This window comes from Lemur catta, chromosome 16 (assembly GCF_020740605.2).
Source record: "Lemur catta isolate mLemCat1 chromosome 16, mLemCat1.pri, whole genome shotgun sequence".
Taxonomy (NCBI): domain Eukaryota; kingdom Metazoa; phylum Chordata; class Mammalia; order Primates; family Lemuridae; genus Lemur; species Lemur catta.
Window position 1 is genome coordinate 43,154,062 of NC_059143.1, and position 25,298 is coordinate 43,179,359.

Here is a 25,298-nt window from a genome sequence, read left to right on the forward strand (position 1 = left end):
ACTGCCCCCCAGCATAGCCCAGCCCCAAAGCATCCACCCTCGGAGCTCAGAGCTCGCCCCTCTCCACCCGCCGAGATCCGGCGGCCCGGGCGCCGCTGCCCCTGGCGGAAGGGGAAGGCAGCTGACGCCGGAGGTCCCTGGTGAGGCTTGGAGAGGGAGGACTTCCCCGAATTGTGTTGGAGCGAAGGCGTCGAGGAGGGAAGGAATTCATCTGATGTGGGGAAGGCCGACGGGACTGCGAGGGGAAGGGAGAGGGGCAGCGTACGCTCGCTCAGCCTTTTCATCTCTAGGCGGGGAGATGGACGGTTTTCCAGGCCGGGCGTCCCAGCGCCCCGGCTCGCCATAGGGAGACGTCAGAGCGCTCCCGTCCGCGGTGGAAGACCCCCCCGCCCCCCCCGCCCGGGCTTCCGTATAAAGTCGGGGCCCGGGCGGAGGCTGCAGCAGTGGCACCGGCGGCGGCGGCGGCGGCGGCGGAGCTCCTCCGAGGTCCCGATCCTCCCGTCGCCCCTCCGTGGGGGGAGCGCACTCCTTGCCCAGCCTCGCCGCGGCGCTCCCAGGGCTTCCCGCCGGGACCATGCGCGGCCGCGAGCTCCCGCTCATTCTGCTGGCGCTGGTCCTCTGCCAGGCGCCCCGGGGGCCAGCGGTCCCCGTGCCGGTGGGAGGAGGGACCATGCTGGCCAAGATGTACCCGCGCGGCAACCACTGGGCGGTGGGTGAGTGTCCTCAGCGGGATGTGCCACCCAGAGGGGACCTGTCTCCGCATCTCAGCGTTTCCCGGGCCCGGCTTTGGGGGCTGGGTTTGTTCCGACCTTTCTACTGAAATACCTTCCCCGTTCTCCTAAAACTCCACCCTACCATTCCCTATCCTGGGGAGCCCATCAGTCGCTTACTGGCCACAGGCTGGTCCCTTGATCCTTTCCCTCTCGCTTCCAGCCCATGTGTCTCCCCCTCTACCCCGGCGCCCGAGCCAGCGCTCAGCTCTCCAAAAACCCATCCAATGCGCAGATCACCTTCGCTCCGCACCTACCCAACACCTCCTTTTGTCCGCCTAATCTCAACCCTGTCTGGCCCGGTACTCTCCTTGGACAACTTTGGGCAGAGGGACCCCTAAGTTCATCTCCGAGCCGTGGTCCAGCTCGGTGGCCTCGACTCCGACCGGCGTGGGCTGGAATCCAGGCTGCGCCTTTGCGCCCCGCAAAGCCACAGGTGTGGGCATCTGGGGCGCAGCGCTCCTGCCCTGGGTTTCAAGTCTGTTCAGCGAGCAGTGCCTGAATCCCGCCTCTGTTCGTGGCTCTCTTGAGTTTTCTCCGTCTTTCTCTTCCCTTTGCAGCGATATTCTTTTCCCGGCCCTTTGGCCCAACCCGTCTTCCTTCCAGCCGGCAGGCTCGGCGCCTCGGGGGTCGCGCCTGCTTTCCCTGCTCACCGCGGTCTCTCTGCCTCTCTAGACCCGCGACTTCGCCCTTTCCCCAGCTCCTTTCCCTCTCCCTCTGCCAACAGGTCCTGCTCTCCACGCACCGGCTTGGCTCGGATGTTCCCTCGTCCCCGCCGTCCCTCTCCCCAGTCCCGGAACCCCCGGCGGAAAGGACGGCCGCGGGCGGGTGCGGAGGGCGCCTGCGGGGTCCGGGGTCCCCCAGCGCCGCTCCAGCCTTCGCGCGACTGGGAGGGAGGTAGCGGCCGCGGCCTCGGGCTGGCTCACCCCGGGCTCTCAGCCTCGCCAAGCAGAGCCTCTGGCGAATACAAAGTGTCCGACTTTCTCACAACTGTCTCCCCTTATATAGACAACTGGGACAACCCCAACATTCCCTAGGAAGCTGGTGGATCCCTAAAGAGATTTAAGGCGCGTGTGTGTCTGTGTGTGTATTTCCTTAGTCATCGACTTAGGAGCCAGGTCCGGGTGTGGGAAAGGTATTTGATAATGCAAATATCAATTGATTCACAGATCTCGGTGCGAAGACAAGGAAGAATTTTGGGGAAGGGGAACTGTCTCCTTGTCCTCAGCTCCTCTGGGCTGCTTGTGCTTTAGTCAGAGAAATCAAGAGCGCTGGGGTTGCAACAGAGCAGTTTTTGCTGTTGCTAAAAGAATCATTTGCCAAGTCTTGACAGTCTCGGGATGAGAGGGTTTGTGATCCTGAGGAACAGGAGAAACCCAGGAGTCTGGTGTGGAGAGGAGAGGTTGGGTGGGGGATGCTGAGAAACCCTGTGTTTCAGGAATGAAGGATATTTAGAAGGTGCTGAAGAATCCAAACTTAGAACTGACACTTCTTAAAAAGGGTTTCTGGGAGCTTAGATCAAGTGGCCTTTGTCTGGCCCAGCCACCAGCCTGGAAAGGTGGAATGAAACATGCAGATTTCCAACCTTTTTTGCTTGTCCCTATTTTGTACTAAAAATGATTATTAAGTAATCCTTGCAGGCCCAAAGGAGGACTAGGGGGTTACCTGGGAAGCCAGCAACATTTATTTCTACTGGAAGCCAAGCCAACCCCACTTTTCTGTAGTCCCGGAGCCCATCTGCCCTCAGGTATTTAGGGTGTCTGGCATTTAATCACCCTGCACAGTGGTCCTTGGGCATTCCTAACCCATAGTTATGCCAACCAGTGGCAACCTCAAATACCATTTCTTATTTATTCTCAAATACACTCTTTTTTCCCCCTTTTTTCTCCCTTTGATGGCTGTGCAGAGTATAGGAAGAGCTTGGGAATGAGGGAGGTGAAGTAGGAAATCACATTTCAGCCTAAAATTACATTGTGGTTGAGAAAAAGTTTGCTTTGGGTAGACATGCCTTCTGTTGGAATATGAGCACTGACAAGGATGAATGATAGTGTTAAAATTTAAATTTAGTTTTCAATTATCCCAAGAAAATGCCTATCCTCCATAGTCACCAAAAACACGTAGTTTAGTTTTAATTATGTAAAACTAAAGCTACATAATGCTGTCCACAAGGAAGCCGTCAGCACACATTTGCAAGCTTGTTAAGTGACTTGCTTCTTCCAGCTGAGAGAAGCATGGTGCAGCAATGGAAAACAGGTTGACCGCTTAAAAACTTAACAAATTTTTGTCTGGCTTGACGTTCATGGAAATGTTTTGTTTGTGCGATAAAAATATATGTCAACACTAACACTGGTGACCATTCCCTGTCCTTCCATGAAATGCTCCTAATTGTGGATCTAACTTTGATGTAAGGTGTATCCCAGAAAGTTAAAGTCGGAAACACCAGTATTCAGCTGCAGAATGGCTTGTCATTGTATGTAGTGCAGTCTCAGAAACTGGGAGTTTAAGTGTGGCTCCAGAAAGACAAGTTCTTAGAAGTACTCAGCACTTTAACCTATGACTTATTCATTTATGTTTCAAACCTGCCCTTTAGTGGTATCTTTAAGTGATTAAAAAGGACAAAAGGATTTTTTTCCTTTGAGCAAGGTTTTATTTTTATTTTTTCAAGTGCCTGTCTTTTGTCTATGCTGAGACCTCCATTATTATGATATGGACCCATGACAAATAATGCTGTGAGAAGAGGCAGAAGTGGGCATATCATCCCTGTTGCTATGGAGACAATGATATGGTTGACAGTAGCCAGTTCAAAAGTAAAATAGGACCCAGGGAATGTGTGCTTCCCTGGGATGTTTTAGATGGTGTGTTTTCCTTAACCGACAGTCTGTGAACTAGGGTGGGAAACTGAACACATTCACCATATATGCAAGTATTGAAATTCAGTACAATCACAGATTGGAGGGTGACTTTCTCCTCCCATGTTAGAAAAGTCCACTAAATTTTTCAGGCATGACAAAAATGAAATTCTTATTTGTAAAAATATCTCCATTATCCCTCTACTTCATTGGCAATAACGCTTTTCTCATTTCCAGCCTCCTAACTAGATGACAGGCAATTAGGAAGGCAAGAGTGACCGAGGTCATTACTGGGAGCATCAGGGTTCTAATCCTGCCTTCCAATCATCATGATCCAATTTTCTCCATGTAAATAAAGCCAAAGGCATCACTACTTCCTGGGAAGTTGTACAGCATAATCACTGCTATGGCTGAATGCAAGGTTATTGAGTGGATCTCTGGGCACCACATTGACCAAGCAGATAAGTGAGAAGCCAATGGTTCAGGATTCCAAACCTTCACTTGGGACAGTATCCCCAGTAAGGTTTTAAAATTGTATGAAGTGCCATGTTACAGGCAATTTGGCAAGTGCTCACACTGCAATGCAGTAAAACTTCATTTTAAGGCTCCCCAATAGTCACTGAATTAATTTTCTGAGTCACATAATGAGTGATGATATACCAATATATAGTCTCTATTCCTTTCTGTAACATTAGAAAGCCTTTTGTAGACCTTATCCTTATTTCCAGACCCCAGAATGATTTTTAGCTACCTTATATTCTTAGGAAGTTAAAGGACACTACGAGGCAGTACAATACAGTCTGGACTGTGAGCTGATTTTAATCCTAGAACCTTTGCTTACATCCGTATGATCTCTGGCAAGTCTCATTCTCACCAAACCTATCACAGTATGGATCAAATGAAATAATGCATTTAAACATCCTATAAACTGTACATTGCAGTGCACGTGAGAGCAATGAAGTTAGGGTGAGGGCTTCCCTGTTGGTGGATACAGCTGCTGGGAAGGGGCCTCTTTCAATTTTAAGAGACCACAGATCTTTCAAATATTCTTCCTAGGACGTTTGCCATAAATACTTCTAATGCCAGTCAACATTGGAACCATGAAGACCTTTTTCCTTGTGTGCTTTAAATCAAAAGCACCATAGTTTTATTGCTGTCGGAAATTCCAAAATGCTATAAAGCCCAATCACAGAGAGATGGGGAAAGCCAACGAAGAAAGTAGATAACACGAGTATATTTAAGCAAGGAGCTAAAATGTTAAGTATGCAGACCTTGAATTCTCTGCTCACCTCTGAGTCTATGTTATCTTCTCTTGCATGCATGAACATGTTTTTATTTATTTACATGGCAGACACACATTCCTGGAGCCACTGATAGACTTTCAGTGACCATTTCAGATACCCAAGAGTAAATTCTGATTTATGTGGCTAGGAAGTGTTACTCAGAACTTGTTTTCAACTTGTTTTTTATGACATGCTTAACAAACTGTAATTTCTAGGTAAAATTTCCTAGATTCAATATCAGCTAAAATTCTGCAAAAGTTTAAATGAAAAATTCCTTTGGTACTTTTGTATTACAGACAAAAGGAGAGCAACATTTTTTTTTGTCAACACAAAGAAAAGCAGCAAGACTTTTATTGTCAGCAGCAATTCAAAATTGACTGGGGAAGGCATTTAAACTCCATCTTCCAGTTGGGAATAGAATTCAGTGTACACAGAATTGATGATAGAATTTTAGAAATGGAAGCTTCCTTAGATTAATCTAGTCCACGCTGTTCAGTTTATAGTTGAGAAAATTGAAGACTGGGCATGCTAAATGACTTGGCAGAGGTCAACTAACTAGTTAGTAGAGGTGCTGGAACCAAACCCAGGGCTCTTGGGTTGCAGTTCTTAATTCTATCCAGCTCATTGCACATTTTGAACAGAGAGCAAAATCTGTCACTTATAAACTAACTCCCAATAATAAAATGCTATTTCTTCTGCACATAGGAGGAAGCCACATGAACATAATTGGTGTCCTTTAAATTTCTCTTTCATTCATTTCCTTTGGTACAATTTGTGGCATTCTGGGTTTTCTTTTTGTTCTGGTTTTTACAGGGCACTTAATGGGAAAAAAGAGCACAGGAGAGTCACCACCTATTTCTGAGGGAGGGAGCCTGAAGCAGCGGCTGAGAGAGTACATTCGGTGGGAAGATGCTGCAAGGAATTTGCTGGGTCTCCTAGAAGAAAAGGAGAACAGACGCCTCCAGCCACCTCCCCGGGAGCCCCTGGGCAATGGCCAGCCTACTTGGGATTCAGCAGCTTCAAAGATGTAGGTTCAAGATGCAAAGGTAAACAAACACACTAGAGAAGTGGGGTGGGAGGTATTTGGAGGGAATGCAAGGAAAGAAAGTTTAATCAGGGAAGAAGAAAATGGCTTTAAGCCTTTACAGCCACTATATTAGGCCAACACCAATACATGCTAAGCAAATCAGCAGACAATTTCCATGCTACCTTTTCTCTTTGACATCATAGTTTATTTTTCCTGTGAGTCCATGGAGAGGGTATTGATTTGAAACTCCAATTTAGGAATTTTATTAGCAATCGTGTTTAGTTTTATTCCTAATTGTGCATTGATGGCATTTTTTTTAAACTGCCTATGTCCTACCAGAATGTTTTGATAGTGAGTTCATAGACTATTTGTGTAAATCTTTCTGGGCTTACAGACTTGCTTATTTTTGATGAACACTAGTGGAAGAGCCAATGCATGGACATTTTTAGAAGAGAGCATTCTTGTTGGCTACTTTATATGCAAAGTAATACTTCTTCATATTTGTTCTAAGATTACCTAGTTCAGGTTTCATCCTAATATTTCAAAACTTTGGTAAACCTATCCGAGGTCAACTGATTCATCATGTATATGATTTTAGAGAGGGGAGGGAAAAATAATGACACCACATTGGCAATGTTTAGATACAAAGACAGTGAACAGGATAAAGGAGAGAAGAAAATTTATAAGAAGAAAGCAAGGCAACTGAAAATGGGGTGATTATCACTAACTTTTATAAGGTTTTCATGGTATATAATAAAAGACAAAAATAATAATTCCAATAACAATAATAATGGCTAATTTTATTGAATATTTACTATAATCCAAGTATTAAGCTAAAGCAATTTACCTCGATTTTTCTCAGTTTATGCTCACAGCAGTCTTAGAAGGAAGATTCTATTATTCTGTCCATTTTGGAGGTGAGGAAACTGAAACTGGTCACATAAGTTTTCATTGATGAAAGCAGGACAAGAGCCCGTGCTCAGTCTGTCTTGTACAGCCTGTACCTTGCGAGACACCTTCCAGGGAATGGTCCTCATTGATCTTAAATATGGAGGATGCAGGATGTAATAGCAGGCCTTATTTCTCGTGTTTCTGACAATAAATAATACTGCTTTTTACTCACAGAGCCTGGAGAACTCCCTCCTTCAGTATTCCACGGTGATTAGTTTTTTTGATTGATGGCCCGTTTACAAAGGCTCAGGGACGACCATTGCCAAGCCTCAGCTGGCTTCTCTGGAGGAGGGCTGGTGTTTCACTGCCCTTTGGGTTTACCATGGATTTTCTATGCTAAATGCAAACTAAAAGTTCATCTGCTGCACTAAGCACCCAGAGAGAAGTCTTTAGTAGCTTTTACTCAGAAAGAAAAATCTGGATTAAATCAATCAATATAGAAATAAGTACCAACCCTGTGCAAAGACCTGAGAGGTTCTCTAGTCCACACCTGTGTTATGGGTGTTACGTGATCAGCCTCTGTGGGCCCTGTGAACTTGTGTTTGCCTTCTCAGCTCCTAGCTGACCATGGCTTTTCATTTTTTTCCTTTTTATTATTTATTTATTTATTTGTTTGTTTATTTATTTATTTATTTATTTATTTTTGAGACAGAGTCTCACTCTGTTGCCCGGGCTAGAGTGAGTGCCGTGGTGTCAGCCTAGCTCACAGCAACCTCAAACTCCTGGGCTCAAGCGATCCTCCTGCCTCAGCCTCTCAAGTAGCTGGGACTATAGGCATGCGCCACCATGCCCAGCTAATTTTTTCTGTACATATTTTTAGTTGCCCATATAATTTCTTTCTCTTTTTAGTAGAGACAGGGTCTCGCTCTTGCTCAGGCTGGTCTCGAACTCCTGAGCTCAAAGATCCACCTGCCCCTGCCTCCCAGAGTACTAGGATTACAGGTGTGAACCACCGAGCCTGGCCTGACCATGCCTTTTCTTGGTCAAGTGCTTTGCTGGAGTTCCAGGGGATGGATAACCAACAGCAGTACCCTTCTCATTTGTCTGAAGAGTAACAAAAATCACCACCACAAAACCCTCAAAAATAACTTTTACAGCCCTCATAGCTTATTCATAAAATACTCCCCCCCTCACCAACACTCACAATCATATTATTAACCTATAATGCCTCATTTTTGAACCAAACAGCAATGTTTGGTTTGAATTGCTTTGTTTCCTAAACCTGATTCTGCATATCTTTGGAATCTTTTGAAAAATTCAACTTCTTCCTTAAGGATCAAATATGTCCCACTATATTCAGAAGAATATTCTGTGAGCTTCAAAGGCAATTACAAAAACATAGCTTTAAAAAGGTCTCTGAATGGCAGGATTACAGGATGGATTGTGTGGGCAGCCATGAAGACTAACTGCTTACAGGGAACAATACTTATCCCATGTGAGCTGGAAAAGGTCATCTTTTTATAATCAGGTCTTGCTTTTCTACTCTTTCTATTCATTGTTTTTATTTGTGCAAGTTTAGAAAGCCCATCCCATTTCATTCCACCTGAAGTTGAATCATTAGCTACTGCACACATTGGTACTATTCGTTTGGATATATTTCCCAGTAATGTGAAAAACAAATTCCACAGTTAGTTTAGTCTTTTTGCAGAGACCAAAACATTTTATCACTCCTCTTGCACTGGAAATTCCACCTCAATCAAAGTATGTCATTATGAAAATTGAAAATATCTTATAATTATCTTATTCAAAAAGAGGGAGTGCCAAGAGAATAGTTCTGTTAGAAACCCATGTATCTCCCAGTGTTAGAGAGAAGCTTAATGACCTCGCTGAGCACTGCCAGAATTAGCAGCAGGAGTTTTCAGAGGCTGCAGGACTTCTCTTAAAATTAAAAACTATCCACATATGTTCTCCTCTCTTATTTTAGTAATAAAACACCAAGTTCTGTTGCCAACTCTCCCAGAGCTGTAGTTAGAAACTCAGAGCCTTTCTTATGTTTTTATGACAAAGATATTTACTTAATTCATAAAATATTTGTGTAACATGCAGTCTAGACTACTATCCCATGGCAAGTAGGCTCCAGAACTTGCATGGCAATTATGGCCAATCACATTCAAGGTGAACCTTAACCTGTCTTTGAACTGTGCCCTTCTCACAAATGATTTAATTCTATTCTGCAACTAATGGAGGTTTTACCCCACGGTTTCTGTGACATGAAACAGTGTTCAGGTTAGCTCTGGGGCCTCACCCGTAATCCTGGATATGGCTGTACATTGTTCTGAGTTTCAGTGGAGGTGTCAGTTGGCCTTTGGGTTCCCTTTGTAATTTGGACCCAGTCCACTGTTCCCTGCAGCCTTAGGTTTTTCCTTTTATTTTGTGGACATGAAGATGGAAGCTGGAAATGAGCTCCAGAGGCTGTTATGGAAAGGAAGTAAATGTGTCAGTTGGTCCTCCTTTTTAAGGGACTGCTCTCAGGGTCCCATCCAATAAGTACAGGAAATAGGCAGGTTTTGTTTATTAATATTTGAAATGCTCCAAAGGAAGCTCCAAATATAGAGGAAGCAACATACAATCAAGAATGACTAATAACGCTCTGATTAGCCCGACAGTTTCTGGGAAGGGGCAGAGTTAACCCGGCCCCCACCTCACGTACAGTTCCTTCCCATACCTTGCACAGGGACCCTTCGCCTCCCAGGTCCTTGGTCTTCCTAGGCTCCATGGCTCTCCTTTTCCTTTTAGCTTTACTTCCATTCCCTTGAGCTGAACCTCTCATGTTCAATATTTTGAGCCAATGGGGGAACTTCTGTGGATGTTTTCCCACATGTCAGCTGGCCCCTTGTATGACCAGTGGTTCATAAGGCAAGACAGGTGGTGGCATCTTCAGGCAGGCTGGCCACCCTTAACAGTGCAGCCTGGGCTCGGGAGGAAAGCAAAGCTAACTGGCATGTGTGGGAGTGGAACCCCAGGTCCTGGGCTCATTAGCACTTGGTCAAAACAGTTGAGCGCGAGGTCAAAACAGAGCAGACAATTTTCTTGAGAATATCAGTACTTCCCTTATGAGAAAGAAATGGCTGGTCTGGAAGTTGGGGAATCCGAATTGCTAGAGAATTGTAAGAAGAGTAATAAGTTCTAGTCTGGTTTCAAAGTGTTTCCTCCTCTAGGGGAATAAAGGGTATTATATGGGAGCAAAGAAGTGTTTTAAAATCATAACTACTCTTTCTCTCTTCAGTCTTAGTTAATTTGAGCAGAAGCCACAACAAGCAAACCACAATAAATTTAGCATTGGCAGAAACCCAAATTAACTCCTTTTCCCAAGTTGCCCACACCACTACTATTTACAGTTGTAGGTTTGTAATGAGTAATTGTGTAATTCACAGACTGGCTTTGATTGGTGTCATGAGGCATTGTCAATGTAAGCAAATTCAAAATTCAAATTCACATTCTCTGAGTCCCCTTTCTCAGCTCTACTTGAGAAATAAATTCCTATGGATAACACATTTAATTTCTGACACTGGTTAAAATATACCTGAGTAATCAGGGTTTAAGCTAGGCTGGCATAACCAAAAGACCCCAAAATGCAGTAGCTAAAAAAAAGAAAAGTGGAAGATAATTTCTCCCTCTTGGCACAATTGTGGTTCTCAAATTCTCCATGTTCAGAATCACCTGTAGGGTTTGTGAACGCAAATCGCTGGGCTCCACCCCCAGAGTTTCTGATTCAGTAGGTCTGGGGTTGACCAAAGAATTTGCCTTTGTAACTTCCGAAATGGCCCTGATGGTGTTTTGGGAATGGATTTACTTCTGGTATTAGACTTCAGCATCCCTATGTTTGCTTAACTCTTTCTAATATTTTTTAAGTTGGTAGATTCTCTGCTCCAGGTTCTCAACAAGAAGGAAGGAACCCCCAGCTGAATGAACAATGGCAATGACCATCTCTCTGAAAGGAGAAAGCAAAGCCCTTAAGAGATTGCATTCTGCAAACATCAATTCTACTGGACCATCAAGATTTCCTCTGTGCAAAATACTTAACTATTCTTGTATCTTTCAACCTTGACTAAATTCATGATCTTCAAGCAGCATCTTCTGGTTTGAACTTGTTTGCTGTGAACAATTGTTCAAAAAGAGTCTTCCAATTAATGCTTTTTACATCTAGGCTATTTGTTGATTAGATTGAAGGCCCCAAGCTGTTACCATTCACAATAAAAGCTTAAACACATTGTCCAAAGGGCAGGCTGTTGTTTTATTTCAATGGCAGATGAGAGGACAGTGTGGCAGAGATCAACACACAGCTTGATAATGTACTTATGTGCTCACTGATTAAGTCAGGATGAATTTTTAGCTCTCCTTTCTGAAGGCCACTTACTGAATCCTTGTTGTGACTTACTTGAGGCTACCGCTGGGAGCTTATACTCACTTTATGGTGACTGTCAGATGGGCCAGGTTGACGATGGAGGCTGGCCCGTCCATCACTTAAGAATTCCTTTATCTTCAGCCCCTACCATGACCAGGTATTTTGCTGATATTATTGATATACTCCTCATACTAATCCTTTAAGCTGAGAATTATCATTCCCATTGAGTAGATGAGGAAACAGAGAATTAGAGTGGTCAGGTGACTTGCTCAAAGTCACATAGTAGACGGAACTGGGATCCAAACATCACGGGCACCAGATTTCCAGCATTACCTCATTTTAAACCTCCCTTTCAGTATATTTAAACCTAGCAAGTAGCACTTTTTCTTAAAAATTTCACTGCCAGTCTGGGAGAAGTAGTCCCCAGTGCCAGATTTAGTTAGCTCCACAGCGAAAGGATAAGAGGAATTCAAGAGATTTCCTTCCATTTTCAGAGAACGTGGCCTGGCAGTTCGTTAACACTCACCAGTTCCATTTTTATCATGACATTTGCACATTAACAGATTTTAAAGCTTCTTGCCATATGTTTAGATTTTCTTCATTTAGGAAAATCACATTTGAAACCTTAAAGAGATGTATTTATCTTGCTCTTGTTTTGATTATGTATGAACCCCACAAGAGGTGATGTGTTCTTTCTAATGCCTTTTAAAACCATGTTGATTCACAACAGAGCCAGACCTGGGGAAATCTGTGCAATTTCAGGAATACTAGATTCCTCTTCAGGAACCCTGTGTTCTATCATGGGGCCTTCTTGGGCCTCTTTCTTAAGAACTTAGTGCTCTGTTAACTAAAGCCCCCACGCAGCTCATGATGAAGGTGTAAGCCCTCTTAGAAGGATTTGCCTTCCAATAGGACACTCATTGTGATGAAGAAAATATGCCAGACCCAGGGGAAGCTCTCTAATTGTGGAACTTCACGCAGAGAGAAGGTTCCTGGACATGAGGCAATGCTCCTAGAATAACTCCATCTAGACTATTACTTGTTTGATTGTCTCACAAAAGTAAATGTACATGATCCTGTGTTTTAGCAGCAATTTTTTTTTTTTAATGCTGCAATGAACCTGGGAGGAATCACTTTTTTCCTGAGTTCTGGCTGAGAGGTAAGAACAGCTCACTCAAACCTCCTGACCTTTGCAGGCCTCCTCCACACCAAGCCCAGGTCAAGATTAGACTCTTTTTATTTGAGAGATATAGCCTTCCTTACAAGCAGAGCTTTCTAGAACTTATTTGCAAGTGGGTTATGTCACATATCCGTGTGTGCCTATTGGGTCAGATAATTTTTAGCTGAAGATAAAAGGATCCACCTTGGATAGTTGAAGTAGAAAAGGAGAAATTTATGAGTGGGTATTAGAAAGAGAAGACCAGAGAAATGGGCTCAAGCCTAAACTTACAGGTTCAGTGCCCAAAGCCATGCCACTGATGGGGTTGATGAGAGGGCTCCCCTAGAAACACTCTGCAGAACTGCCCGAGTCTGCATTTTCTTCTACTTCCTCTGCCACAGCCTGTGCCCATGGCGCGGTGCCCAAAAGCCTCTTCCACCAGGGGCTCGCTCCCAAATCAGAGTCTTGAATGAGTATGTCTGACTGGTTGGAATCTAGACCGCACGCCTAGCCCTTGCAGCTAGGAAATGTAGTTTTTAGGATTCTACTTTGGGAACATGGGACTAAAATAGTGGGACCCTATCAAAATGGAGAGAGGGTGTTCAAAGATGTGATCAACCACAAATAACAGATATCTCCTTCCCTTCCCCCCAAAGAATTTCCCCTTTGATACCTGCCCATTCCTACTCCATGGGACAGTTAGTCTCCAGCCTGGGACTCTGGGAGAGCAGGAACCGGGGGGCTGTTCTCCACAGCATGCAGGCTAGCTGTGTACAGAGTACAGCAAGATGAGAAGATTGCTTTTAAGAGGGGCAATATTTAGAAATCTTTGCAGTAAAGTATAATCAGAAGCGAGAATCCAAAAGGGAAGAGAGCCATAGTAGCCTTAAAATTTGTTCTTTTCAAAACAGTCTTTTTTTTTTTTTTTTTAAGTGCTAGAAGGTGGATTGCTCTGGGTAATTTAGCAATCTTTACTTACGATGAGAGGTTTGGTAATACACTAAACAGGCGTTTCAAGCAGCACAGTACAATTTCTAGCCTCAAAATGCCCACTTTTCAGTTCCTACTGGGGAGCATCACAGAGCATTCTAACTGAGCTTAGATGTGTGAGGAATAATTCATGCAGAATGTGGGAATTGCATTATTCATTTCCTCGCCAGGGCTGCGAGGAAATTGTCTGCTTTGTTCAGACAATGTGAAATAACTCTTCAAGGGAGACGCACAACATTTCCAAAGCAAAAGAATGGTGTTCATCGTGTGCACTGAAAAGACTCCCAGCCTCACCTCTCAGGGCTTTGTGTCTTCCAATTAATCACTTTAAATGAGACCCAGATAAGTCAGAGAAACTTCCATCCCCCTCTTTCTTCCACTCTACTTGGTCCACATATGTTACATAACATAAGGCCTGATGGACAGAGGAGATAGATCATGACCATGGTGAACTGACAGGGCCACCTGATCAATGCTTGAGGACGTATCAAAAACCCAAGCCAACTCTAATAGCCCCAAGGAAGAGGATGAGAGTATTTTTAGTCCTTCTACTCTCTGACACTGTAATTATACCCTATCTGTCCAAGAGTATCATCTGGATTCTTTAGCTCATCTTGGAAGAGGTATTTTAATATTAAAAGTATACTTTGGGAATGATAAAAACATGATTACTCATATTTTAAAAAATTCTCTTTCGCCTCCTAATTTATTTAGCTCTGAGAGCTTTTTATTTTAAACTAATATAAAATATAAAAATCTACTCTGATATTAATTATTTTAGTTTATTATTTCCAAATAAGGGATTTCCCCTACTGACTTATACTGATAATTGACAACCTAGAGCCATCTCCTTTAGGAGCATGTGGCACTTTGGCTGTCAGTTGTATTTATATTGATTAGAAATTGCCTTTGGATACATGTTACAAAACCAAACCAAACCAAATATCCATGGCTTAAAGAAGATAGAAGTTTAATTTCCTCTCATTTCATAATAAGTTTAGGGGACAGCAGTGCAGGCCAGTGCAGTGATCCAAGGATTCATAGCTAAGATCTTTGTGGTTTTCTTAAATTTCCCTTGATCATCAATCATAAGATGGCTGCTGCAGCCCCAGCCAACACATCCCGGCTTCATTCAGAAAACAGAGAGGGAAGAGAAAAGGGTGGGCTCTATATCAAGGAAGCAGTTTTCTCAGAAATCTTTAGCCTTTGTGTTTTGGTCAGAACTGTGTCACATGACCACTTCTAGCAGCAAAAAAACCTGAGAAATGTCATTTTTCAGCTGGGGAAGCTGCTACCCCATCACTCCTTCCCTACAAAAAAACCAAAACAACAAAACATGTTTCTCTTAATAAGAAAAAGAAGAGCATGGATGTTGGACAGGCAACTAGCAGTGTTTGCCATGTCGGCTATTACAAGTTTAAATCCTAGGAAAGAACCAAGCTGGAACTGGTGGCTCTTAGGCCTGACACAACTGAAAGACTCCTAGACAATAGGTCTCCACGTTTAATATGAAATTGTCCTGCCCCATGTCTCATTCTGAATGCTGAGTGCCAGAAAACCACGGTTTACAGACAGTATGCCTTCTTCATGGCCTCTTCCATTCTCCATCTCTGAAAACAAGAGGCTGCGATAGAGATCATGTTTTGTAGACTGGATGTCATCTTTAATTTCTAAAATTAAACTCAAGGTATGATATTTTCCAAGTATCTACTTACACAGAAAAAACCCACTCCATGGTATATCACACCTATGTTTATGCGTGTGTTTATGTATATGTACATATGGGAGATGTATTTGCACTCCTCCATCAGAAATAAGGTGTCTTAGTCCATTTGTATTGCTATAAGGGAATACCTGAGGCTGCGTAATTTATAAAGAAAAGAGGTTTATTTGGCTCACAGTTCTGCAGGCTGTACAAGAAGCATGGTGCCAACATCTGCTTCTGGGGAGGGCTTTAGGCTGCCTCCATTCATGGCAAAAAGCAAAGCAGAGCTGGTGCGTGCAGAGATCACATGGCAAGAGAGGAAGAGAGAGGGAGAGAGAAAGAGAAAAAGAGAGAGAGAGAGGGAGGGGAGGGAGGGAGGGAGGAGGTGCCAGGTTGTTTTTTTTTAAACAACTAGCTTTCAAGGGAACTAATAGAACAAGAACTCCCCCACCCCCATCCCCAGGAAGGGCATTAATCTATCCATGAGGGATCCACCCCCATAACCCAAACACCTCTCATTAGGCCCCCACCTCCAACATTGGGGATCACATTTCAACATGAAATTTTGAGGGTTCAGAGAAACCAAATTATGGCACAAGCGGTTTTGGCAAGCAAACTGGACCCAGGTAAGCACTCTGGACTCTGGCAGAAGGGAACCTATGGCACTGTTTTTGGTTTCTCTGTGCTTGGACACCAATTAAACTAATCAACAGATGGTGAATGAATGATTCCACAGGACTCTAGATGGAAAGAGATTATTTCTGTAGACCTTTAGGAATGAACATTGTACATCAGTTGGGATACCTTTGGCTATTAGTAACAGAAAGCCCTCAACTTGAATTGGCATTAAAGATAAAAAGATTTATTATCTCACATACAAGAACTCCAGAGGAGGGAGAAACTCAGGTTTGTTTAGTTGCATTTATTAATAACTCAGTGACTCAAATATATCTTCAGGGATGACAGCCTTTCTGTCTTCCTCCTCTGCCACTAGCATGTCAGATTTGTCCTTACACTGACTTCTCTCACGGTCACAAGACGGCTGCTGGAGTTCCAGGTGTCACATCCAGCCAGGACAACAGTCAGAGGAAGAAGACAGACCATCTCTTTTTATGCTTCACCTAATCAATAGTGATACATCCTTTCCCAGATGCCTCTATGTCCCTTACATCTCTGTAAACAGCTGGGTTACATGTTTGCCCTGAACCCAGCGCTAATGAAGGGTGTGCAAAGCTCAAGAATGTATCATCGCCCAAAAGAAAGGACCACTATGACTGGCCTCACCCAGTTAGGATTTACCAACTGGAAGGAGGGGCAAGTACCCAAACAAAATCAAGACTCTCTCAGTAAGAAAGGAGGGTGGCATTGGTTTGGGATGGGCACCCAACAGCATCTGCTGTAATACAGGTATGGAATTCATTGCTTGTGACCTTACACAATTCTGGTTCCATCAGTAGAACAATTTCAAAAATTAGTCACTGCCATTAAGTGGAAACATTCTAGGTTTTGTTGCATTCGCAGATGTTCATGTAAAGTTCTCTGGATAGTTTGAAAGCTATGAGTCTTCAGGAGCAAGAACTAGTCCATTTCCCTTGCTCAAAGCACTAACCTGGTGATTACAGTTGACAGGCTCGTCCTCTCCTTCGTCAGGGCCTCTCTCTTTCTACTCCTTTCTTTGCCTTGCAGCAGAAGAGGCCGTTACTGAACAACATAATTGCTGTTCTGACTCCACGGCTGACATAAACAGCAATGAAAAGGAAATGGAGAGCTTCAAATTGCCTTCTCCACCTGGCAGTTTCCCAAGATGCCTCGACTAGAGACAGCCTAAATGGACAGGCTGAGGGTTCAACTTGAATTAAAAAATGAAAACCAAAACACAATTTAACTTTGTAGACAGGGACAGGCAGCCTGCTGATCAGATGCTGTCTGTAGATGTGCTGTTTGCCTGGACGGTGTCTTAGAAATTAGAATTAGTCACAAACACTTAAATACCAAAGGATTTCATACAAAAATACAGGTTGAAGCTGGGTATGGTGGCTCGAGCCTATAATCCCAGCACTTTGGAAGCTTGAGGTGGGAGGATTGGTTGAGGCCAGGAATTCATGACCAGCCAGGGCAACATAGTGAGACCCTCTCTACAAAATTATTTAAACAATTAGCTGGGTGTGGTGTGTACCTGTAGTCCCAGCTACTTGGGAGGCTGAGGAGGGAGGATCACTTGAGCCCAGGAGTTCGAGGCTGCAGTGAGCTACGATGAGGACACTGTACTCCAGCCTGGGTGAACAGAGCAAGATCCTGTCTCTTAAAAAAAAAAAAAAAAAAAAAATCCAAGTTGCAAGCAATTGGAAGACCTGCTACTGTGCCTGCTTTCTCAGAAGACAATCAGTGCTGGTACTGTGCCTAGGTATGAGGAACACATTCTCCACTTTGCCACACTCCCCACCACACCCAAGTGCATATCCCTGCCTGCTTCATTTGCTTATATCACCTGCCTGCCCATTCTAGGCATTCGAATTTATGATCATAGCTTAATGTTATCTATGTAGGGGGTAAGAAGACTGCTCCATGGTTTGTTCAATAATAGTGTTTCAACTCCTGTTTGTGCTTATGATTCTCTAGTTGTGTGCAACACTTCAGAAGGTGGTTTGCCCACGTGATATTTGCTCCACTGGCTGATTCTGAAGATTCATTCCTTCTCAGGCTGGTCACCAGAATAAGGCAGGAAGCCTGTTAAAAAAAAGAGGCCAGATTGCTAGGCAATGCAATTCACTCTGAAGTGGTACTGGTGAGCCATTCTCAATAAGCGAACAGAGCCTGGATAGAACCTACTGGAGTGTTTGGGATCAGACCATCTGTTTCCAGAGTTCCATTTGCTGAGAGTTCTCACTGTATCTTGAAACAAACCAAAAAGTAAGCCTTACACAGAATCTCACTGAGCTCCCGAGTCTGCATGGCCCAAACCCCGGTTTGATCTCTCTCTGCTCTGTTTCACTTAATTTTGTGGCATTTTACGAGTTTGCAAGATAACTGAAGGCATAGTTCTCATAGAACAAACAATCGTTACGTAGAGATTTTAACTTCACAAATAGAAATTTGTGAAGAATAGTGATTCTCTGGATAATCAGATTAAGAGAGAGACTGAACTTGCAGGCAGACTTCAAGAAATTCTATATGTTGTTTTTTTGTTTTGTTTTGTTTTTTTGAGAGATGGGGTCTCGCTATGTTGCCCAGGCTGGAGTGCATTAACTATTCACAGTTGCCATAACAGTGTGGTGCAACCTCAAACTCCTGTGCTCAAGTGATCCTCCTGTCTTCCTGCCTCTGCCTCCCCAGTAGCTGGGACTATGGTTCTATATGATTTTAATAGGTGAAATGTTAAAAAAAAAAGAGTCACATAAAGTGAGAATCTCTTTGTCAAGTTTTGAAGATATCAATAAATGTCTGTGTCCAATCTTGGTCCTGGTAGGGCCGGGGGCCCGGGGCTTTCCTCCACCTCTCCTAACTCTGGTTTACTTGCTGAGGGGCTGGGTCCTGAGCTTCATGGTTGATTTATTTCCTGTCTTCCAGGCCACGTGGACTGACTTTCTTCACTTAAATTTGGCTAAAAGCAAAACATGCAATCCCAACCAGCTGCCACCTAAACAAGAAGCCACGTATTACTTCAAACTAAAAGGACATTTGTTACTGGCGTACTAGCAAGTCAGGTGACAATAAGATTCCCGCTGTGGCTCTCACGGATTGTCAGAATAACCCCGAGGCCTCTCCGCCATGGTTGGCAGTGCTGGATAAGCACGTGGTTTCCAGAGTATAACCCAAAGAAAGGAAACCCAAGGTGGTTACCCAGGTGGTGAGGTGACATTGATTTCGTTTCTTGTAGACCTCAACCAGGATTTTCAACTGTTTTCCCAGTTTCTGCTGAGCCAAAGGCTGACACTCAAAACAAGTCCTTTATTGATTGATTGGTAAGTCCAACCCTGAGATATAATATTGTTTTGCTTGTGCCTCTGAGTCCAAAATGAACCTCAATCACCTGAATCTCTTTCTAGCAGGATGTTGAAATACTTCCACCACACTGCCACAGAGCCTAAAAGGCCTCTCTGTGTACCTTCTTGCAGCCTTCCAGCCCATTTCCCATATGCCCAAAGTCCACAGATCATATAATTCTCCAGCTTCAACCTTCTGCATCCTCCCTTTATTCACAGGCAAAAGGGAAAATCTTTACAACGGCCCATTGTCCTGCCTGACCTGGCTGCTGCCTCCGGCCTCACCTGACACCACTCTCTGCTTCGCTTACAAGACTCCACTCTCATCAGACTCCGTTTAGTGAAATGGACTCATCACGCTACCTGCTACTTTGGGCCTTGGCACATTCCGCTGCCCCCTCTGCCTTCACATCTTGGCTTATTATGTCACTTCTTCAAAGAAGCTTCTGTTTTATCACTACCTTTCCCCCAAATAAGTTAAGCTCTCTCTTTTTTAATTGAAAATTTTGAGATAATTGTAGATTCACATGCAGTCATAAGAAATGATACAGAGAGATCTCTTTTACACCTTGCCCAGTCTCCTCCAATGGTAACATTTTGCAAAATTATACTATAGTATACCAACCAGGATGTTGACATTGATACAACACACTACTTGTATTCAGATTTCCCCAGTTATACCTGTACTTGGGTGTGTGTAAAGCTCTATATGTTTTTACCATCTGCGTAGGCTCATGCATCCACCGCCACAGTCAAGATACTGACAGCTTCGACTTCCCTGTGACCTTTAAGTATCACTAGCACCTCAGTCACATGTGTGCTAATTGGAGGGAGGTCAAACAAAGTCACCCAACTGTAAGGCGTCTCGCCACCAGATTTCTTACACACCTAAAATTCTACTATTAAAAAGTTATTCTCTTAAGTTGGTCATTGTACCCCCAGAAAGTTATTCTTAAAATGTAAATATTTGTAGATGAGTGAAATATTAGGATACTTACATCATTAATACCTTAGTATTAAATGCCAGATTTTAGAGACTATCCTGGGTGGAAATCCTATACAACGTCTAATGGCAGGTCTAGACATATTACCTATTTGTTGTGATTTGAAGATGCCAGAAAGAGGACACGATGCATTAATTATTTTTCTACTGCACAAGCATCTCAGATTCTACCTTGAGTAGAATTTTTTTTAATTGATTAGATTTGAATTCAGAATTGCCCTACTCGAGGGCTCATTTTATTTAGAAAAGTAGATATTTTCTCATGAGAAGTTTAAGAGGTTAAGTTAATCACACTTTGAAGAAATTAACTTAGAACCAATTTCTTCCTAACAAGAATCACGGAGCGGTGTGAAAACATGAAAGTATCAGCCAACTTGGCCCCTGCATTTCTCTGAGGGTGGCCTTAATGATCTAAAAATCCTTGTGGTCGGGTTGACTTCGCCTGGGTGGGAATCTGAATGGAAAAGGAGGGGCTTTCCATCTAAGGGAAGCCATGAAGTTCAAGAATTTGGGGGGAACTCAGACGGGAAGGTCGTTATTTGGCCGGGGAATGGCCCTTTTCTTTACTGGTGATTCCCGGAGGCTGGCATGCTGTTAGAAACCTCTAATGCATAATCAGCAGGTGAAGTTCTCAAAGTAGCCATCAGATGGCACTGTTGGTCAATTTACTGAAGTAAATTTGTTTGCAGGATGAGAACTTTGCAGCTGGGAGGATATTAGAGGTCCTGTAGTCTAGCCCTTCTATTTCACAGCCGAGGAATTTCAGCCAGAGTGAAGTCTAAAGTCTTGCCGAAAGCCACATATCAAGTTAGTAGCAGAACTTGGATTCCTGCAATCTCCTGACATGAAATTCTATGAAATCTCTATGATAGCAATCTGAAAGAAGTGTCCCCTCACCCAAAAAAGAAACAAAATAAGGCATAGAAAACACGAAAAGAGTTGCCATTGAGTACTCAAACGGCTGTTTGAGAGTACAAAGTCTTCCAGGCTAAAACTTGAGCCTTGAGCAGATTTTTGGTCAACTATCAGGCAGTCACATTTACCATGGGCCATTTGCTCTAAAAAAGAGCAGAGTTGGGGGTGGAAGAGGGATGGGGTGGAGCAGGGGTGGGGAAAACCAAACGGAGACCCCGAGAGGAGGAGAGCTTTGATTGAGGAATAGGAAGATGCAAAAACTAGCTCATCACTTCAGCAGGGCTGGCCCTCTGGGCAGCCTAGATCCCTCGCATGTTTATAGTCGGGTTCCTGCTCCTATGAGAATCTAATGCCGCCACAGATCTGACAGGAGGCGGAGCTCGGGCAGTGATGTGAAAGATGGAGGGTGGCTGTAAATACAGACGAAGCTTTGCTGCTTGGTGGCTGGCTTGCCTGCTGCTCACCTCCTGCTGTGCAGCCTGGTCCCTAACAGGCCACGGACTGGTACAGTCTGCAGCCCAGGGGTTGAGGGTGCAGCCTTAGCTGATATATGATTTGCAAATATTTTCTTCCATCCCATGCATTGTCCTTTACTTTCCTGATGGTGTCCTTTGAAGCACACAAGTATGAAATTTTGATGAAGTCCCATTTATCAATGGTTTCGTTGCTTATTCATTTGGTATCCTATCTAAGATGCTTTTGCCAAATCCGTGGTCATGAAGATTTACACCTATGTCTTTTTCTAAGAGTTTTACAGTTTTTCCTCTTACATTTAGGCAAGTTGATCTATTTTAATTTTTGTACGTGGTACGAGGTAAGGGTCCAGCTTCCTTCTTTTGCGTGTGTAAATCCAGTTGTTCTGGCACCACTGGTTGAAAGGACTATTTATTCTTTCCCCATTGAATGATCTTGGCGCCCTTTTTGAAAATCAGTGGACCACAGATGTATGGACTTATTTCTAGACTCTGTCCTATTCAATCGATCTATATGTCTTATACCAGCACTACACTATTTTGATTACTGTTGCTTTGTAGTAAGTTCTGAAATCAGGCAGTGTAAGTCCTCTTTATTCTTTTTCAACATTGTTTTTGGCTGTTCTAGGTGCCTTGAAATTCCATATGGATTTTAGAATCAGGTTGTTAATTTGTACAAGGAAGTCAGCAGGATCCCGATAGGGATCATGTGGAATCTGTAGATCAGTTGGGAACTATTGCTCTCTTAACAATGTCAAGTCTTCTAATCTGTGCACATGGGATGTTGGTCTATTTATTTAGATCTTTCATTTCTTTCAACAATGTTTATAGTTTTCAGAGTATAAGTTTCACACTTTCAAAAACTTTACTGCTAAGTATTTTATTCTTTTTGGTGGTGCTGGGGATAGAATTGTTCCCTAATTTCATTTTTGGATTGTTCATTACAAATATATAGAAATACAGTTGATTTGTGCATATCGGTCTTATATCCTGCAGCCTTGCTGGACTCATTTATTAGTCTAAAGTTCAAAGCCTTGAAATGAAAAAGCACATGGCAGTACAGAAAAATGAAGAGTGCACTGGTGTCACTTGAACAAAGAGTGAAGAGGGAAAGAGGGTGGAGAGAGGGACACCAGACATAAGCCTGGAAAGATGAGTGGCATCAGATTCAGAAGAACCTCAGATGCTATACTCAGTGGCTTGGCTTTTGCCTCAGAGGCCATAAGGAATTGTTTTTAAGCATAGGAATTGCTTGGGACATCTAATTCTGGCTATAGTGTGAAAGATAGATGGAAAAGATTGAGGGACAAGGATACTAACATGGAGGTTGTGTCTTTATAGAGCTTAGCAAAAAGAGAAAGAGAGAGAGAGAGAAGTCAATGAATGTTTGTAAATGAATCATTGAAGAAATAACCATAAAATGGGCCCATACATAACAAAGACCATAACAGAAGCACTGCATACCATGGGAGGCCACTGGCATGAGTAAGAGATGAACTAGGAAACTGGCAGGGAGAGGAAAGACAGGGCATGCAAATTTAAGGGACACTCTGAAGTAAAATCAATGGGGCTATGCACTTAATTACATACAGGGGTTGAAGGGAAAGGAATGAGTAAATTAGGCTTAGGTTTGGCTGACAGTGACTTCTAATATTAGACCTAAAATATTCTAGGTAGCCGTCCAGAGCTAGTATGTCAGGGACCTAGGTTCCTTCTATTCTGCTTCTCGACATCCTCAACACATGGCTTTGTGATATGGCCCAAGATGGCTGCTCCAGTGCCTGTGTCACACCTGCGTCATATTCAACAGACTGCAGGAGAGGGGCAAGAGAAGGGTTTTCCCTTACATAACCTTGGTCATTATTTAATCACATCTACTGGAAAGGAAGGCTGGGAGATGTGTTTGTTCTGGGCATCCAACTGATCAGCTAAAATTTGGAAGAGCTGGCACAGTGGCACATGCCTCTAATCCCAGCTACTCAGAAGGCTGAGGCTGGAGGATCACTTGAGTCCAGACTGGGCAACATAGCAAGACCCCATCTCTGGAGGAAAAAAATAAAATTTGGTAGATGTATGGCTAAGAAATAAGGTAGAAAGGAAACCGGGATATAACTCACCTCTATGGGGTCAAGAATTCTCAAAAAAAAAAAAAAGAAGAAGAAGAAGAAAGAAAGAAAAAAGAAAGAGAGAGAGAGAGAGAGAGGAATGGCTCTCATCATATCTGTTGGGTGGATATGAATGCAGAAAGAGGGAGGAGGGTTTAAGGAGCTTTCAGGAGGCCACAGAGTAAAGAATAATAAGATTTGATGTAAACACATGCATTCTGGGGTACCCTACAGGATGCTGATGTGGAGGACACCCGTAGGCATTTGGAAATATATGTACAGTTGGGTCCTTCCCCTCCTTAGGCCATGCTCCTTGAGTGTGGAGACTGTCCTTTATTTATCATTTCAGGCCCATCATGTTTTGTAAAGGTCTCCAGATTGGATAAATACAGAAGGGGAAATTACGGTTGGGGGGAAACTTAGAGACCAATTTTTAAAAAAATACCAAAGGGAAGGCTATAGCACCCAGCCACTGTTCAGATTGGAAAAAGCATTTCACAGACAATTTTGGACAGGAAGGCATCCTTTATACAACTCACTCAGAACCCACTAACATATTAATAAATACACATATCAAGTACAGAGCAGAGGAAAGTGGTGCTAAAGTGAGCTATTATATTTTAGGTGTCCAGGGCGAGGTGATGAGGGAAGAGAGGAGATCTAGAGGTTTATCGCTCCAGTGAGGTTTGTTGAAGGTGCCCTGCTTAAGGTCACACCACCAGGCAATGCCAGAGCCAGGGCTGGACCACAGCTCTCCCAACTCCCAGGCTGAGGAGCCACCTCTGCATGTCCCATTAAGCAGCCGGCCTGCTCAAGGGGTTGTGGGAACCGGGTAGTCTCCACGTCCTCCCCGGCTGTGTGAGTTGCCGCCAAGGATCTACACGATTTAATCCAGTTTTACGAAAGGGGGTTTACAGTGAGTAATTAAGGCGCGGTAAAGGAATTAATCACTAATGAGTCATTAACTCTGCCCACTATGGTTCAGTTAACAAGCTGAGACCAGATTATTAGAGCTGGTCCTCAACAAAAGGGACGCCATGGCCACAGAGCGCACAGTCGGCCTGCGCAAGGGTCCGGGGCGCCTGCCTAGCGCTGCGGGGCCTCACCTTTCCCGGGCGGGTTAGAACCCACCTGAGCAGCAGGAAATGCTGGCTTTTAATTACGTACTATTATCTTCCTTGAAAGTCCCTGCCCGCCTCTTGGAGGCTTGGATTTCTCATAATATAATAAGATTCTGTTGGTGAAGCCGGGCGTGGTGGCTCACGCCTGTAATCCCAGCACTTTGGGAGGCCGAGGGGGGCAGGATCGCCGGAGTCCAAGCGTTGGGGGCTGCAGTGAGCTATGGTCACATCAGTGCGCTCTAACCCAGGCAACACAGCGAGACTCTGTCTCAACAAATAAAATAAAATAAAAATCTATAAAATCGATTGGTGAAAAAGAGCCCTTAGAAGAGAGCTGGAGAAGCGGACTGAGAGGCAGGGAGTGGGGTCAGGGGTCTGTGGTGGGAGGGGGCGCTGAGGCGGGGGTGGATGGGGAGAGCATCACATCAAATGTTAAAGCCGCCAGGGCTCCCGGTCTGCACCTCGGATGTCGTCACTGTACGCTGCCCGCTGGAAGAACGAGGGCTCGAGGGAAGCTCAGTCGCGGGTCCCGGGCTGTCCCCCGACCCCCGCCTCCTGCACGGTAGGCTCGGTCGGTCTCCGTAGAGACTTTCGATTTACCCATGAATTTGACCGACAG

At 44.0% G+C, this 25,298-nt stretch overlaps 1 protein-coding gene across 1 annotated transcript; it reads left to right on the forward strand.

Annotated features, from left to right (window-relative positions):
• The first annotated feature begins 574 nt into the window (after window positions 1-574).
• LOC123621599 (gastrin releasing peptide) lies at window positions 575-10,967 on the forward strand. The gene is given in 4 exon segments (XM_045527458.1): window positions 575-713; window positions 5,716-5,910; window positions 5,913-5,948; window positions 10,733-10,967. Coding segments are annotated over 4 exon segments (441 nt in total). The 3' UTR covers window positions 10,804-10,967.
• Window positions 10,968-25,298: the final 14,331 nt, after the last annotated feature.